Source organism: Globicephala melas, chromosome 1 (assembly GCF_963455315.2).
Source record: "Globicephala melas chromosome 1, mGloMel1.2, whole genome shotgun sequence".
NCBI classification, from domain to species: domain Eukaryota; kingdom Metazoa; phylum Chordata; class Mammalia; order Artiodactyla; family Delphinidae; genus Globicephala; species Globicephala melas.
The window spans coordinates 130,617,891-130,631,930 of NC_083314.1; the positions used below are offsets into that span (position 1 = coordinate 130,617,891).

Sequence of the window (14,040 nt, forward strand, 5' to 3'; positions counted from 1 at the left end):
TTAAAGAGTCAGTTCATGTATACAATCAGCCTAATGAAAAGCCTTTGATGGCTACCCATGGTCTGAGTGTCATTTTCATACTCAGACATTCAGGTTACCAATCTTAGTTCCGACCACTTATCTTCATTCATGAACACTGTGTTTTATCCAGTCTAGACTTCTTCCTGTATTCTGAACTTCTGTGTCTGTTGAAATTCTACTTGTCACCTTCATAGTATAGATAAGTGCTTCTTCCTTCATGAAGCCTTCCCTGATTCCCTTAATTATATAAAGATATTCTGGACTTTTCTTATGAAAACATATTCTAGCCTGTACCATGGTCACTTGTATACTTATCACCCCTATAGGATCCTAGGTCTTCTAGGGTTGAACTCTGTGTCCTATTACCTTTTTGGTTGGTAATTATGTAGCATAGTACTATCAATGCTTGCGATTCTTTCTTGAAAAGTTAAGATGTATTACATTTTATTCTTAGGTGTTGTCAGGATATGTGGTCCATATACTCAAGATGTTTTCAATCTAGTAAGGGAAACAAAGCTGTTATGTAAGACTCAGCTAGAGAAGAATCAGGGGCTCAGCCATGAGAGTGATGAAAGAAGAGAGAGGATGGGAGGGGAGAAATGAATGGAGAAAGATTTAGAGAAAAGGTGACACCTGAGTTTAATGCTGAAAATTGAAGGAAGCTGCTGTAAGTGGAAGGAGGGTGTTCTGAGCTAGGCACAAGCATGAGTCAAGGCTGTGAGGTAGGGATGGCAATTTGGGAACATCTATTGAGAAGAAAAAACACCAGGAGAGTTCAGTGGATTTCAAAGTAAAACAATTCCCTCACAGTTAGTGTCATTTCTTTTTTTAAAAAATGTTTATTTTAAAATTGAGCTATAATTGACAGAACAGTGTATAATTTTAAGGTACACAGCATGTTAATTTGATACATTTATTGGTTGGAATAGGTGTTAGCTAATATATCTATCAAAATTTCCCATCACAAAGCTTTTTTTTAAATAATCAGCATTCCTCCAAGTTAGTTACAATTAGTAAGTTTTTACTATATATTTTTATGCTGTTATATAATTGCTAGAATTCATCATTGACTACCTGAACTACAGTACACAGCAATATGCTGGCAAACCGCTTCCTTTTTCTGATTTTTAACTGCCATCGTATTGTAAGGTTTTGAATCCTTATACAGCCTAAGACAGATGGTAAGAAACTATCTCATGGTTGAGATTTTATAACTCTAAAAAATAAGGACATTTTTATAATGGACTTTCTACATACTAAAAAAATTTCCTTCATACTGATTTATTCATGCAAAATTGCTATATGATTTCCCCTGCTATTGTTCTAAGAGGAGAGATGTTCATAAATGTATAGTGAATATATAAAACTCATTTATGTACTGTACTTATGATCTAATCCAGATTCAACACTGGCTATGAAGATTGACAAATCTTGGTTGTGATAAATTATTACACAGACATATTCCCACTAAGGCACTAACAAAAAAAACAATGAAAATTGACTAATTCATTTTGAAACGCTACCTTAAAAGCCAGAACAAAGAGAAGAAAAGGGATTTAAAAAGTATACTTAAAAAAAAAATACATGTCATCTTGAGGGAAAAATAAGACATCAGTACATGATTATAAAGCACTATTTTCCCATTTGTTAAATTCGTTTTGATATGAATTACACATCATTTTTTCCTTAGGACTATAGAGTTGCTAATTTTCTCCATATGTGTACACTTCATCTTTGACCTTTAACAAATGTCCTCTAGGCAGACCACTTACCATCCAAGAACAATGTCACAGCACCATTTTACATGCACACAAAGGGCTGAAGGCTCCATAAAAATAAATGATCCATGTTATAAGCTACATTAACCCACAGAATAATAAGCTATTGCAGCCCTGTAAATTTTAGTGCCATCCATTCAAAACCACACTGGGTCACTTTAGTATTAAATTCATAGGAACAAAATAGTAAATACACGTTTTATCTGTTAAGCTGCCAGCTATATATTTTGTGTAAAAGTCTGTTAGCCTAGGAAACCTATTGAAAGGTGTATCAGGCAGTGTATATTTAAAAGCAGTGTCTCTTTCCAATACACGATTTTATGTTAAAGATACACTTACTATTAAGCATCATGTATATTTAATATCACAACCTCTACTTCAGTGCCCTAAAAAGCCTATTTTTATTTTGTTGCTTCCATTATTGAAGAGCTAATATTTGGTTCTCCCACAATTTTGTAAAGTGCAGGCAACCCACAAGAGCTTCTAGTTTTAGCTAGCAGTCCTGTGGGACTACGATAATTGTTATGAAATCATTAATTCTACATTAGCAGTTTCAACTGTCAGGTACATATAACAATAATTGCAGTTAATGAATGCTGCTTAACTTATTAAATACAAAATGAAAACCAGTATTCTTTTATACACAGTACTGAGACAGAGTACCATTGATCATTTGTGTATACCACATTGAATATGCTACCGTCATTTATTGGTCAGGGTATATAGCCATATTTTTTAAGACTTCTCTTCATTAAAAAAATAATGCAGGGAATTCTAACTCTCTAATTAAAGTGTAATTAAAATAATTAGTACCCAAGGCAATATTTAATAAGAATCTATGTCTATGAAAAAACAATCCAGCAGAACCAAGACTTAGTTCCTTCTTTGGATAAAAAAGATTCTTTCTTGTGCCACCTTCTCTCCCCCAAAGAGTAAGTATACTCTTTCATACTTACAAGAGTATGAAAAAGTCCCCAAACTTCCAATTGTTTGAAATATTAGTGTTGTGTCTTTCTCAAACGTCTGGGCAATGAAACTTGTGTAAAAGATACAGCCTATTTCTTGATTTAAAAAGTATGAACTAGATTTCTTGTTTTCAGTCACTCAAAGTAAACTGTGTAGACATTTGCAAGAGCAAACAGAGAAGAATTTCTGAAAATGTAAGATGCAAAGGTATCATTTTTAGGATCCCAGAGGCATCTGCTTCCAATCAGTATGCTCTGGCCAGTCAGTTGTCCAATGTGAACCATCACAATTAGCTTATATCGTGGAATCATCAAGTCCTTGACCTGGGCTTTAATAATCTAGAAATTAAAAGCAAAAAAAACATCCTCACTTAGTCACATTGAAATGTAAGAGTCTTAATTTTCCTCATAAATATAGTGGATTTAACTGAAGAAAACAGCATGATACATTTTGGATCCTTTTTTTTTTTTTTTTTTTTTGCGGTACGCGGGCCTCTCACTGTTGTGGCCTCTCCCGTTGCGGAGCACAGGCTCCGGACGCGCAGGCTCAGCGGCCATGGCTCACGGGCCCAGCCGCTCCACGGCATGTGGGATCTTCCCGGACCGGGGCACGAACCCGTGTCCCCTGCATCGGCAGGCAGACACTCAACCACTGCGCCACCAGGGAAGCCCTTGGATCCTTTAACTGTTGTAGAATGGTAGCTATAATTTCCTTCAAGCACTGGCCTCACAAGACAGGACATTTAGGGACAAAATGATAGCCCAAGCAAGAAATCTACGTTTTCTAAGGCACATGGAAAAATGATAATCCAGAGAATAGAGTTTAATGGATTTATTACATTCTTTGAAAATCTATGTTGAGATGGCTTCCCTTCAAAGAATGTTGGCATTTGAGTTATACCCTCTTGTTCATGTCTAATTAAGGGACCATACAGCTGGAGTCTCCTGTAATATGACTAATCGTGAATGCTTATTAGAGAGTTTGTAATAAAAAAGAAAGTAGAGAAAACCTGATGGACTGCCAGCATTTTACTTGATAAAAATAGAAAGGTATTTAAAGGCCACAATGTTTGCATTTGATGGCATACAAAGAAGGTGCCTTGGGGAAGAAAAAATGATTATTAAAGTGTATTTTCTACAATAAAAATTTTTAAATAAATGGGGCAGTTTTATATATTTCTTAAACAGAATACATGCAAGTGATGCCCATAATAATTGTATTAGACAAAGGCTTTTTACACACACACAGACACACATAGAATATGACCTAATAAATATTTTTATAAAATAAAAATAAGCAGTTTTACTGCTACTGCAAATTAATTGCCTTGATCAAAAAGTAGGGGGTTGTGCTTTCAACAAATATTCTCATCATAGTTAACACTTTGGGAAATCATACGCATACCTCAGAAATCGTTTTAGTCATCTGTCTACAGAGCTCTGGTTCATATTTTTCTTCTTGTAGGTAGTTAGTTAACACATCTTTCAGAATATGATTGACAATGACAACAGGAAAATGTTTGGTAGGACCTGAAAATACAGATGGAATTTCTTTCAAAGAAGTAATTTCAAATCATATCCATCCACCCCATAGCTTTATTGAAACAGGGGTCTGAGAAGGGAACTAGATCCCAGAAGAGCCATGTGGAGAGGGCTCCCTTAAGAGTAGCTTATGTCCTTCTGTTGATAGATGCAAACAGCCCAAGATGAGCCCAAAGGCAAGGGTTCACACTCCTCTCTTCCTGCTGAAGTTTCCCTACGGCTGAACTTAACCAGAAGGTGACAGCCCATGCCTAGAGTTGAGTTAGGTCAGCCTCCTGGGGCTCAGTTAATAGTATTTTTATTTTGATGATTATACATGAATTGTTCAATTAAATTTAAATCAGCCTGGGGAATGAATGTGGACAAGTAAAACAGAGACATCTTCTACGAGTATGAAAATTAACCCCAGTATTGAGTCAGCAGGAATCTCTGTTCTACAGGAGAACGACAAGCAGTTATAAACCTATGAAGGGTCGGTCGGTCCTGGTTGCTCTTGCTTCATGGAGTCAGAGCTAAGGCACCAGCCCCAGTAGGCAAGCCCCCAGACACCTACTGTGTCACCATCCTGTGGATGTTTTAGAAGATTTCCACTTGCATACGCTAGTGAAATGAGGCTAAATTTGAGAGTGGTTTCTCCCTTCCTACTTAAGAAATTAAAAAATGATACTAACAGCTTGGACTAAATTAAATAGACTATGTCCTTTAGATTGGTACCTCTCTTTTTCACTCCCTCCTACCAAGCTCTCGTATGGCATTTACCTTAACTTGACCTGTATCATTCACACGGAACTTAATTCGGCCATGTATTATAGCGACCGTAGGCATTGTTCCCTTCAGAAAATAGTAAATTCCTTCAGTGCATATATTTGTCCACCTACGCTTAGTACTCCTCCCTGTGATTTGGGAACAGCATCTCCCAAATGGAAGGAACTGGTCCTCTTCCCACTCTAACCATGTGGTTCTTTAGGCTCTACCATCATTTTCTTTGAGCCCAAGTCCAGATCATGGTTGATTGGCCCTTGATGGACTTGCCCCAAGCCAGGCCAATTAGAGTCCTTTCTTGGAATTTTTATTTTAAATTGGAGCTAGGAAAAAAAAAAAAGTCAGTCTCTTTTTGGTGTTAAAAGTTATGACACGTGACTCTCAGGAACTGCTGGAGGCTGTTTCTCACAGTGGGAAGGCAGCCAGGCCACGGTGAGAGAGGGAGCCTCACACAGTTTAGGGCTGGAAAGATGGAATCCTGGGGGCACCTGAGTCTCAGTTTCTAGTAGCTCCCACTGTCCAGCTGCACCAATGCCCTTTCTGCACTTTGCTCAGGTTTGTCTTTTTAATCTCATTAACAAGATTCTATTCTGAAAAGAACTTTAAATATGGTAGTAAACTTTTCTTTTCTCACTTCTTTGTGACCTTGGCCCTATACAGCCAGAATTATCTATTGCCTTACTCAGGCTGGGATGCTGAGAGGCAAAGAGAGAGAGTCAATATTCAGCATTTGACTTCCAAAACAAGCTCCTGAAGCTTTCAGAATCAACTAATGTGAATGCCTAAGCTTTTTTTCATTTCTTTTTTTTTAGAGCAAATTTTTTTCTTTAGGAGGAAAAAATGTCTTTAGAAGTCAAAAAGCAAAGATCTGAAGAAGTATCAGGATGGAAAAAAAAAAAAAGAAAGAGAAACTTGTCCATAAAAATAGATTTAAGAGAGAATAGATAAAAATTTGGTTATTTAATATATCTGTGTCTTAGCTTCCCAAAAAGGAATAGTGATAAGAATGATCACATATTGTTTTTTGTTGGGATTAAATGAGACGAAGTATTTAAAATGCTCAGAACAGTGCCTGCCGCACAAAAAAGCCACTCATTAGAGCTTTGTTATTAAGAGTGTTGTAGCTGTTATTGTTGCTACCTTATTCTGAGCAAAGAGACAGGGATTGCTCTTGCTGAGAAGGCAGCAAGATGGGCAACAGTGTAAAGGAGGGATGTAGTGAGGCCTCCACAGGCGGGAAGGACCCTGTAGGGTGGAGCAAAGTCAGCACTGAGAGACTGGCAGACTCTGTCCAACAAAGCCTCTGGTGACAGGGCCTGCTCATCTCACGGGAGTTGAGTTCAAACAATGTCTCTCTCTCTGTCTTTAGATTCTATTTTTCAATAATTGGCTTCAGGTGGACTGTCTCGATGTGGCAGCAAAGATGGCCCCCTATAGCCCTTGTGTGACGTGGTGCTCACAGTGTTTTTAAAAAATCAGTTACCTCTATAGTCATTGCTCCAGAAAAAGTCCTGTGGAGAACTCATTCCATACTTAATAGGAAATTATGTTGGATGTCATAGAAGGCTTTTCTTCTTAGTGATCTAAGGTGAAGACCTAGAGTCAGTCAGTTTGAGAAGCAATAACATATTGAATGGGGAAGCAATTTAAATACAATAGTTCATTTAATTCTCACAGTATCCCTAGATGTGTGGACTATTATCCCTACTTGCAGATGAAGAAACTGAGATTCAAGGATGCTGAATCCCTTGCTCAAACATCATTTATTTAGGAATAGGCAAAATGAGTGTTCAGATTCATATACATTGGACCCTACAGCTCGTATTTTCTTCTGTACTCATGTTTCAGTAATTAATTAATGGGAAGAGGTAAGTGGCTTTTATTATAAGAAATATGTTTTCATTCTTCCATTCCCCCTTTTTAAAAATTATGATTTATCTCATTCTTGGTGGCTGTAATTACTTAGATAAAGGGAGGACAAACATGCTAAACATTTAAGATGTGTTTACATGATGCATGTGAAAAAGTAAACACAGTGATACTGGTGATTGAGTTTTTCCTCACTCTTCTGGTCAGTATTCATTGTATAGATAGGAGAAAATTTTGCCAAAGGCCCACAGACTACCTTCTTTCAGATGCAAAATAAACCCAGAAACAAGTGGAAATACATTTTTGATTATTAATAAAATAGCTAGTTAAATGCTTTAAAAATGGATTGTCATGTATAAAAGACTTTAATCACAAAAGAATAATTCACATGACTTTCTGAAAGAAAATATGGAAAATACTTTATACTAAGCTATTTCTAAAATTACTTTTCTAACTTGCTTCAACACTCAGTACTTCTAAAACTGATTAGACAGTTTAGTTTATTTGGAGAAATGTTATGAAAATAGATCCTTTTGAAGAAGAAACACAGGGCTTCATATTTCAAATGCTTTATCTTGTGAAAATCAGATTCAAAGCCTTCTAGCATGCAGAGCCCAGAGTCACAGGCACCGAATGGCAAAGCTCTTTTAGTTACAGGAAGACCTGACCCAAACTTACTTTGCTAACTGAAAAGTCTAAGAGTACACAGCTGGATGTAGGACGTGGTCTCAGGCTTCATGTGAGGGCAAGATGGCCAAAGCTGCCATAAGCCCTTATTCTTTCCAGTTTCAGGATATGAACTGCTTCTTCAACAGCCCAAACAACATTTTCTGAATTGAACCTCAAAGGCTTTGACGGCCTTGACCAAATCCCCAAATCAGTCACTGTTACATCTCTGAAGCCAGTGTCAGCTTCAGGAGGATGCTATGGACCAAAAGTGATAACGATGGCAGTGGTCGGGCTCTCCCAAAGGAAACTGGGTCAGGCTACCAGAAGGAGTATAAATGTATCTTGGTTGGCAGGAATATTAGTTGTCTACCATAGGCACTGTGAAAATACCAGTAGACAGACTAATTATGGAGGCTTATACTCCATGTCGTCTTGGGGATTACTGTAGAAAACTGGCTAGAAGGCCTAATGGGATGTGCTGATGGTCTATAATTCTCCTGAGGTTAACTGACTGCAGATGAAACCACTCTGGCCCATGGAGTCTTCCTTTGGTCACTGGTAAGTCTCTGCGGAATTTCTATACAGCAGTAATTATATATGGATGCAGATAATAGTGAGAAGGTACTCATTTAGAGAAAGCAGGTAGTTCTATGAAGAAATGTGAATGGGGAATGATAGTCACTGTGGACTCCACCTGGAGTATAGGGGCAGGTGCAAAGATTTTTGTTTTCAAAGACCCAAAACCTCTGCGGGAAAAGATAAACATCTCTGTCAACAGGGGACCAGGAATCATTTGCCTTTGTCTTAAGGCTTTTTTCTCCACCCATCAGCACCCTTGGTTGGTTTTGTTTGATAAAACTATAATGCATATCTCTTTCATTTAACTCAAGTAGATATAAAAAACTCCACAAGAAATACCCAATGAACTCCTTAATTCAGTAATACAACTACACCTCAGTGCCACCCAGTGACTTGCTTGGTATTTAGAAAATACTGATAAAGAAAAGTGGGCAATGGATACTGGTCCCACTTTGCAGAGGAAGAAATTAAAGCAATACCAAATCACCCAATTAATTAAGATCCCTTATATTGTGCTAGCACTGAAGACAATGCCAGGTTATCAGATATTATTTTAAGTAAATATCACCCATAAAATTAGAAGTCTTAAATAGGATGGAGTGATAAAATAACACACCCAGTTGGTAGGTGTTTTCCATCTGAACTGCGAGGTGAAGGGCATCTTCATGTTGGCTAGGTTCATCCATATAAGACACTGTACTCAGAGAGCTAAAAGCAAGGAGAAAACAAATTTCAACAGTTACTATAACAATAATAGCAAAACACCATGTTGCTCTTAGCAAAGATGTGACAGAAGTTTTATGTTTTCTCTAAAAATATTTCAAGCAAGTCCCCTGTAAATATCCTGGTAATACATTTAAAGTCTAAAACATTTTAGAGATGGAAATATTACCAGTGTAGAGAAGTCACTTGGAGCAGGTCTCAATATAGTGGTTGAAGCCCAGTGCAGTGCCTGGGGCATTTGATTATCACGAAAGTATTCATGGGTTGTTCCATCTGTGGGCTAATGGAGTATGTACAGTCAGCCCTTCGCATCCAGGGATTCACCCAGTCATGTATTTCAGTTGGTTAAATCTGCGGATGTGGAACCCATGGATATGGAGGACCAACTGTACTGCGCCATTTTATATAAGGGACTTGAGCATCCACTGCTTTTGGTATCCATGGGGGGCTCCCGGAACCAATGCTCAGCAGATACCGAGGGCCGACTGTACATGTTTCAAAAGCTATTGTCAATTGCATCTCTACTGCAGGTGCAAAAGTCTCTCCTCAAAGTGGACAGAACTCACAAAGGGGACTGGGGATTATGTGAGGAAGCTTAAAATGTTGGGCAACAAGCTCTTTACATACATGGGGGATTATAAGGAGTTTACTATTAAATGTACCTCACAAAATCCCTTTAGTAGAAAAAAGAAAAACGAGAAACTCATCTACATGATGAGAGAAACCGCAATTCACCCAAACTGTAGTAATCAATAAGCATCAATCACCCTTTTCAACATTAAGAAAGGGTTTTGGCTTGGTTACCAAGGCAATATAAGCTTATCCAGGTGCTGAACAGGAGACTCAAATGAAGAGTAACCCCTAAAGTCCCTCCAGCACTACTTAATCAGAGAAAATTCAGCTGTCACTAATGGCAGTCTCAGATCTCTACCCCAGTTCTCTCCACCTGTGAAACGGAGGTTAAGACAGATATCATTTCAAAGGAGATGATATAACAGTGTGTGTGTGCGTGTGTGCGTGTGTGTGTGTGTTTTCAGAGTGATTACTTTTATAAGCAGGCTAAGTTTTTGCTTTAATTAAATGAGAATGAGATATTTGTTCTTTTTTTTTTTTTTTTTGCGGTACACGGGCCTCCCACTGCTGTGGCCTCTCCCGTTGCGGAGCACAGGCTCCGGATGCGCAGGCTCAGCGGCCATGGCTCACGGGCCCAGCCGCTCCGCGGCAATGTGGGATCTTCCCGGACCGGGGCACGAACCCATGTCCCCTGCATCGGCAGGCGGACTCTCAACCACTGCGCCACCAGGGAAGCCCGAGATATTTGTTCTTAATCTTTGGGGACTTTTTTTCTCTCTGCAAGGAGTTTTAAATACTTAGTTCTGAGCTGTTGGGAGTTAGTGAGCTTCCTGCAAATTGCTATTTTAAGAAAATCACGGATATTATATTTTAAAAATCATTTAATACAATTTAAACAATAAATTAAGGTTTACCCACCCAGCCCAAGAAAGTGATGTAAGACATTACGGCTGCTTTTCCACAATGGATTTCTGGATTAGTGAGTTAGTCTCCATTCTTATAACACCTGCTTCCCTCAATTTTCTGCTGCCCTTTGAAGTAGCAACCAACCTATTTAGCCACGTTGGCTGCAGGTGTTGTGAGCAGCGCCAAAGATGGTAGCTTCTGCTTAGAAAAACCAATGTTGCATAAGCCCCTTGATTTTAAGATAAGCCAGCCTGCCCCAATATTGTATATGCTACTTTTTTTCTGCAAAATATTTTCCATCAATTGTCTCATTTTATCTTTAAAATACCCCCTTTAAGGAAGTAAAAGAGTCATTATTCTGCCCATTTCAGCGATAAAGGGAACTGGCAAAGTGCTTAACTGCATACACATACGAAAGGCAGACTTAGATTTCAAATACTCTATTTACCTCTGTAACAAAGTTTCATATATGATCATATCTGATAGAATGGAAATAGGGGCAATGACTACCTGAAATAATTAATTGCTGCAATTAAAAGTTACTTGCACAAACATAAGAAGATGTTAATAAAACCCTATTTCTTTTCTACTAAATGCCATATTAAAAACTCATAGAAGGAGAAGTAGAGTTTGTATAAAACTCAAATTAGCAGAGTTAGAAGTCTAACACAAAAAAGCAAGTAATGATTTTTTGCTTTGGATACTATTGCTTTGTTATTGCCATGTTACTAAAAAAAATGATATCCAGTGCAGTTTGTAATATTATCAGTATGATATTGGTAACTGTCATAAGGGCAGCTTCAAAACCCCATTGGCTGAAGATTGCTGTGCAAATAGAAAGTTTTTTAGAGTGACTTTTTTTTTGAAATACTGAAGGTGATTTCGTACAGTGCCTTTTTATTTCTACAGCAATCTGTAAACCGTGTATGCTCATTGTAAAAATTTCAAAGTGTACAGGAAAGTATAAAGAACAAAGTAAAGTTACACAAAAAAGTACTAACCTCAGTGATTAGCTAACCACTCTTAATGTTAAAAAAACTTTTCAGACATGATTTTACATATGGGATCTATTATAGACGCTGTTTTTTTTCACTCAGAAATATATAGGAGATAACTATGTCAATAAATAGTAATCTGCATCCATGTTTTAGATATCAAGACAGTATTTAATTTATGAACGTACTGCATTTTAGTTAAACAGGCCATTTAGGTTGTTTTCAATATTCCATCATTATAAAGAAAACTATAATGACCATTGTGGCAGGGACTCATTTGCTTTCCAATGTTGTTCTCTTCTTCCTTGGTAGCAGTACCAGAAGTTTGTGGGAATATTTCTCTCCAAATTGAAGACAAATGCTTGGACTCTTTAGTGCTACTGGGGCCATGTGGCTTATGAGCCAATAAGATGTAAGTGGAAGTTATGGGTGAAAATTCTGAGAGAATTAATTCAACCAACTAAGTCAACCAGCAGGGGCCTGTTCATTACTGGACCGTGGATATGATGGCAAGAGCTCAGCAGCTATCTTGGATCTTGAGATGACGTTATGGATTGTAGATCAGAAGCTAGAAGACTAGTCCTTCTAGACTTCTTTTATGTAAGAGAAAATATATTTCTATTTTGTTTAAGCCACTGTTTTTATTTTTTATAAAAAGATTTTTATAAGAAGCATTAGATATAACTGATACAAATTTTAACTGATACAGAGTTTGGAAGTGGGATGCTGCAAGTAATAGAACACAAAACTTGGAGTTAATTTTGTGGAAGAGACGGGGCTTTGGGGAGTGAGATTTCAGATATTTCAGATATATTAACCTGGCTTCCCTTATCATGCAGAAGGAAAATACTTGGTTAGTCTATTGATTTCTGTACTTTGGAAATCTGACCATGTATCAACCAAGACTGTAATTTCATGTAAGTTATAGAAAAATTTTACTTTTTTAAAAACCCTATTTATGATATTTTTTGAAACTGATATCTGATAGTTCCTATATTAGAATGAGATGCCTCGGAAGAAGGGAGAGAGAAAAGAGAATAAGTTGAACAGAAAAAATACAATATATATTGCATGAAAAAAGACAAAAAGAAGACATAAAATATTAAAAATGCTTGCAATTACCAATGTCAGTTCAGAATACTGACTTAGAAAAACATGTACATATTTTCTATTGATAAACAGCTTTATTCAAGCCCTTTGAAATTTTTAAAGATAAAAATGTGAGATGCTTCAAAGAACAAATTTCTAATTTTAATTACCAGTGCTGTATTCACAGCACAACAAATTTATTGGGTATACTTCACATTACACGTGGATGAGTTTCTGTTGCCTATGACCAGGCCTTCCCTAGTTTATAATAATAATCCTTCTTAGATACATGATCTCACTGCGAATGGAAGGCTGTAGTTGATTTTTTTAAATGTGAAAAATGTTCTTGCTGTCTATGTGTTTCATCAGCTTGTTGGCATTTATGGAAGAAAAGGATTTCAACTGGCAAAATGTGCCCAAAGGAGTTGTAAAGTTTTAGGCAGGAAGGTCGTTTAAAAGTAAAAGCAGGAAAACTGAAAGTCTGGTGTAAACTGCTGGTGAAAACAGTGAACAAATGAACTAATACTATTCTAGAGAGAAGAGTAACAATTTGTAACCAATATAAATTTCCATTAATATTTGGAATCACATGTACCATTGCTCAGGACAGACTTGAAATTAGCCTGGTTGTGGAAATAGCTGCATGAAATTGGTACACAATAACAAAAGTAACTCTCTTACATTGTGTCCCATGCTAACCCAACAGCCTGTGTTATGATTATGCAGAAAAGAGCCAAAAAAATTAGCTAGGGAGTTGGAATATGTTTATTTTTCATGAAATTCAGTTTTCCTGAAAACATCTTACACATTTGCATGCTGACCATTCCTTGAATTACACAGAATAAGTACAAGGCATGTCTTATTGTCATGATGGTTGGAGATAGAAGCAATAATGTCAATTAAACCTCACCAGCCATAATACCATCTAATTATTATTAAGAATTCATTTCCAGACATTTTCACTGCCATTATGCCTTAGATGTTTTAAGCTGCAGTAAGAGATAATGTTTGAATAGATAGCTAGCCTTGAAGCCATTCATTTAGCAGCTTAAGAAGGTCACACTATCACCTCTTTCTTCGATTTGTAACTGTGAAATGCCTGGAACTACCGTATTTTGAATGGAATCATTTAAGCATGACCCTCTCTTATTTTTTAAAATCTGTTATTAAAGTCACGCGCTGCCTCCCAGTGGGGTTATTTCAGAGAGCACAGAGAAAAAGAAGGCTTCAGGGTATAAATTTGTACATTTGTTCTTTTCTTTTTGCTTCATTCTTTCAACAGCTATTTATTGCCCACCATGTGGCAGGCAAAGTGGGAAGTACTGGGAATACAAAGGAAAATAAGACTTCCTGTGCTGGAGACACAAGATGTAGAAAACAAAATATGCATCAAAACTCACTTGGGGGCTTCCCTGGTGGCGCAGTGGTGGGAGTCTGCCTGCCGATGCGGGGACGCGGGTTCGTGCCCCGGGAGGATCCCACGTGCCGCGGAGCGGCTGGGCCCGTGGGCTATGGCCTCTGGGCCTGCGCGTCCGGAGCCTGTGCTCCGCGGCGGGAGAGGCCACAGCA

At 37.7% G+C, this 14,040-nt stretch overlaps 1 protein-coding gene across 2 annotated transcripts in view; it reads right to left on the minus strand.

The window, feature by feature from the left end:
* Window positions 1–868: 868 nt before the first annotated feature.
* The window catches only part of DYNLT5 (dynein light chain Tctex-type family member 5), a 31,191-nt gene continuing 18,019 nt past the window's right edge, over window positions 869–14,040 (minus strand). For both annotated transcript variants that reach the window (XM_060304504.2, XM_060304503.2), the window contains exons 4-6: window positions 8,802–8,893; window positions 4,170–4,294; window positions 869–3,103 (exon numbers count right to left, since the gene is read on the minus strand). In XM_060304504.2, coding sequence (XP_060160487.1) covers window positions 2,900–3,103; window positions 4,170–4,294; window positions 8,802–8,893 — 421 coding nt within the window. In that variant the 3' untranslated portion in view covers window positions 869–2,899. The remainder of the gene's footprint in view (window positions 3,104–4,169; window positions 4,295–8,801; window positions 8,894–14,040) is intronic.